The sequence below is a fragment of the Cynoglossus semilaevis genome, chromosome 19, assembly GCF_000523025.1.
Source record: "Cynoglossus semilaevis isolate Cse_v1.0 chromosome 19, Cse_v1.0, whole genome shotgun sequence".
Taxonomy (NCBI): Eukaryota; Metazoa; Chordata; class Actinopteri; order Pleuronectiformes; family Cynoglossidae; genus Cynoglossus; species Cynoglossus semilaevis.
In genome coordinates, this window is record NC_024325.1 from 3,961,314 (window position 1) to 3,963,506 (window position 2,193).

General features: G+C 35.5%; 1 protein-coding gene across 1 annotated transcript in view; it reads right to left on the reverse strand.

The window, feature by feature from the left end:
• Positions 1-181: 181 nt before the first annotated feature.
• Positions 182-2,193, reverse strand: part of LOC112488594 (nuclear receptor corepressor 1-like) — an 18,313-nt gene continuing 16,301 nt past the window's right edge. Inside the window, exons 5-6 of the mRNA XM_025065425.1 lie at positions 1,047-1,229; positions 182-804 (exon numbers count right to left, since the gene is read on the reverse strand). Coding sequence (XP_024921193.1) covers positions 661-804; positions 1,047-1,229 — 327 coding nt within the window. The 3' untranslated portion in view covers positions 182-660. The remainder of the gene's footprint in view (positions 805-1,046; positions 1,230-2,193) is intronic.

Below are 2,193 nucleotides of genomic sequence, written 5' to 3' on the forward strand. Positions count from 1 at the left end.
CAAAAAGGATAGTGCTAGCTTCGTCGCTACATGGATGTCCATAAAAGACTAGCTCTCTGTTAGCTCTCTATGCATAGGTTAGCGGGCCTATGCTCTGTTCTCTGTCCAAATTCAGACCACTCTTTGTTCAAATAACTTAACCCTTGGCATCACATTGTCGATATAAATTTCATTTTCATTCTTTTTTTTTTTGATTAAGCAGTAAAAACATATTTACTTTAGTTTACCTTTTAACATGTAATACAGTAATGCAACATAATGTTGCTGGTTATTAACTATGCACACTTTTGCACTAAATGCACTAAAGTTCCTCTACTCTTGTAAGACGCGTCGGATGAAAGCATCTGCTAAATCCACCAACAAAAGTAAATGTATACACGTATAAAAATGTATATGAAATAACACTGTACTCTCATTGCTTATCACTCTGCAAGAACCCCTAAAAACTCTTGAGCTAAACAAAATCAAGGAAGATGGTGTGCTTTGAGACAGAAGACTGCAACGGGTCACTACTTTTATTTCCTTTGTGGACAGAACTGCAGAAATGCCTTAGACAGATTCATCAAGCCAAAATGTCTAACAAAAGACTATAACAATAACATAAAAACTATAACAATAACTCAAAATATTAACATTAATTAATGAAATAATTAAACAGATTTAGAACAAAAAAACGTGTTGTAGACTTACCCTGTTCTCATCATAGATAATCTGAACTATGCTGCGGTGCTTGTGTTCTACTGGGGGAGGGGTCACTGGCTTCTCTGGCTCCATTGGTTTTGCTGCTTCTTCCTCAAGTTGTTGCTAAGGGGCAACAGCAATACATAACATTTTGATGCTAAGCCACAGCCAAGGCACGGGGAAAAATATGGAAAGCATGCTGATTTGCTGTCTGTGAGTTTGTCTGTATTCACACAAATCAAATGGTGGAGAACAAACATAGATATAATCGTGGTTCATCTGATAAGATCTAGGTTTCGGATTTTTGGAGCCGTTTTAACTACTAGAGATGTATTTCTCAGCAAGTTGATAGTTAAATAGTGCACCTGTTTTTTCTTCAACTTAAAAATCTGCTGCTCCACTTTTGCAATCTCTCTATCCACACGGTCCATACTCTGGATTAGCTCCTCTTTAGAAAGTTTGGAGGGAGACGTGTCATGATCTTCCCCTATATGAAGTGCGGACCCTCCTGGAGACGGTGAATCCACTTTGACAGTGAAATTGGACTCCTAGGAAATGCACAATTAGAAACATAGAATTTGAATTAGCAAAAAAAAAAATATTCCATCCGATAACACTGTCATATAATACAAACAGCTAAATATTATACGCATGAAGTGATGAAACACTTTAAGGTCATTTATTTTTTATTTTGTTTAACTGCAGATAACCCGCAACTGGAAAAAAAAAGTTTCATAATTACTTCTTATAAGAAACATTTTTTGCAAAAAAAAGAATGCTGTAAATGTGATGATCAAAATTCAGAATTTGCCAAAAATCAGTTCAACTTTCTAGAAAACAATTCTAGCAAAATGTATAATATAGAGATAGAAGCGGGCATTCACCAATTATATGTGAAAACATTTTATAACTGACCTCATTGCGTGTTTTTTTTTGTCAATTGCTTAAATTCACTCCTGATGTATTGAAACAAATTCAACAACAGAGAGCAAAGAATATTTATTAAAAAAATAGTGCTAGACTACAAAAAAATAAAGACTGGAGCCGGTGCCTGTCAACAAGTGAACAGTCAGTAACATAAAAAATAAATGACACTGATTTGGTCATTGCTCATTCACCAAGGAAAGTCGGTTTTTTTTTTTTGCCAACTACGAAAACAATCCACTGTTCATGAAACAGGACAATGACTATTAGCAAACCATAACTTATTTAATTTCATTAAATTACACGGTGCCAATGTTATCTTAAAAAAAATACAGAAGCACACAAGCTTTGACGACGAGATAAAATGTCATTCATCTCAGATGGGCACTGAGACAAAATAAAAATGCCCAGGATGAATGTAAACAAGAGCAATTGGAACAAATTCATTGGTTTATAGTTGTTTTTAATGGGGAAAATTCGATCTAGATACGAGTGGATCGAGACACAAGTGCTGTTGTAGATCAGATTATTAAACTAGTATCTAGGGCATACGTGTCAAACTCAAGGCCCGGGGGGGGGGGGGGCAAT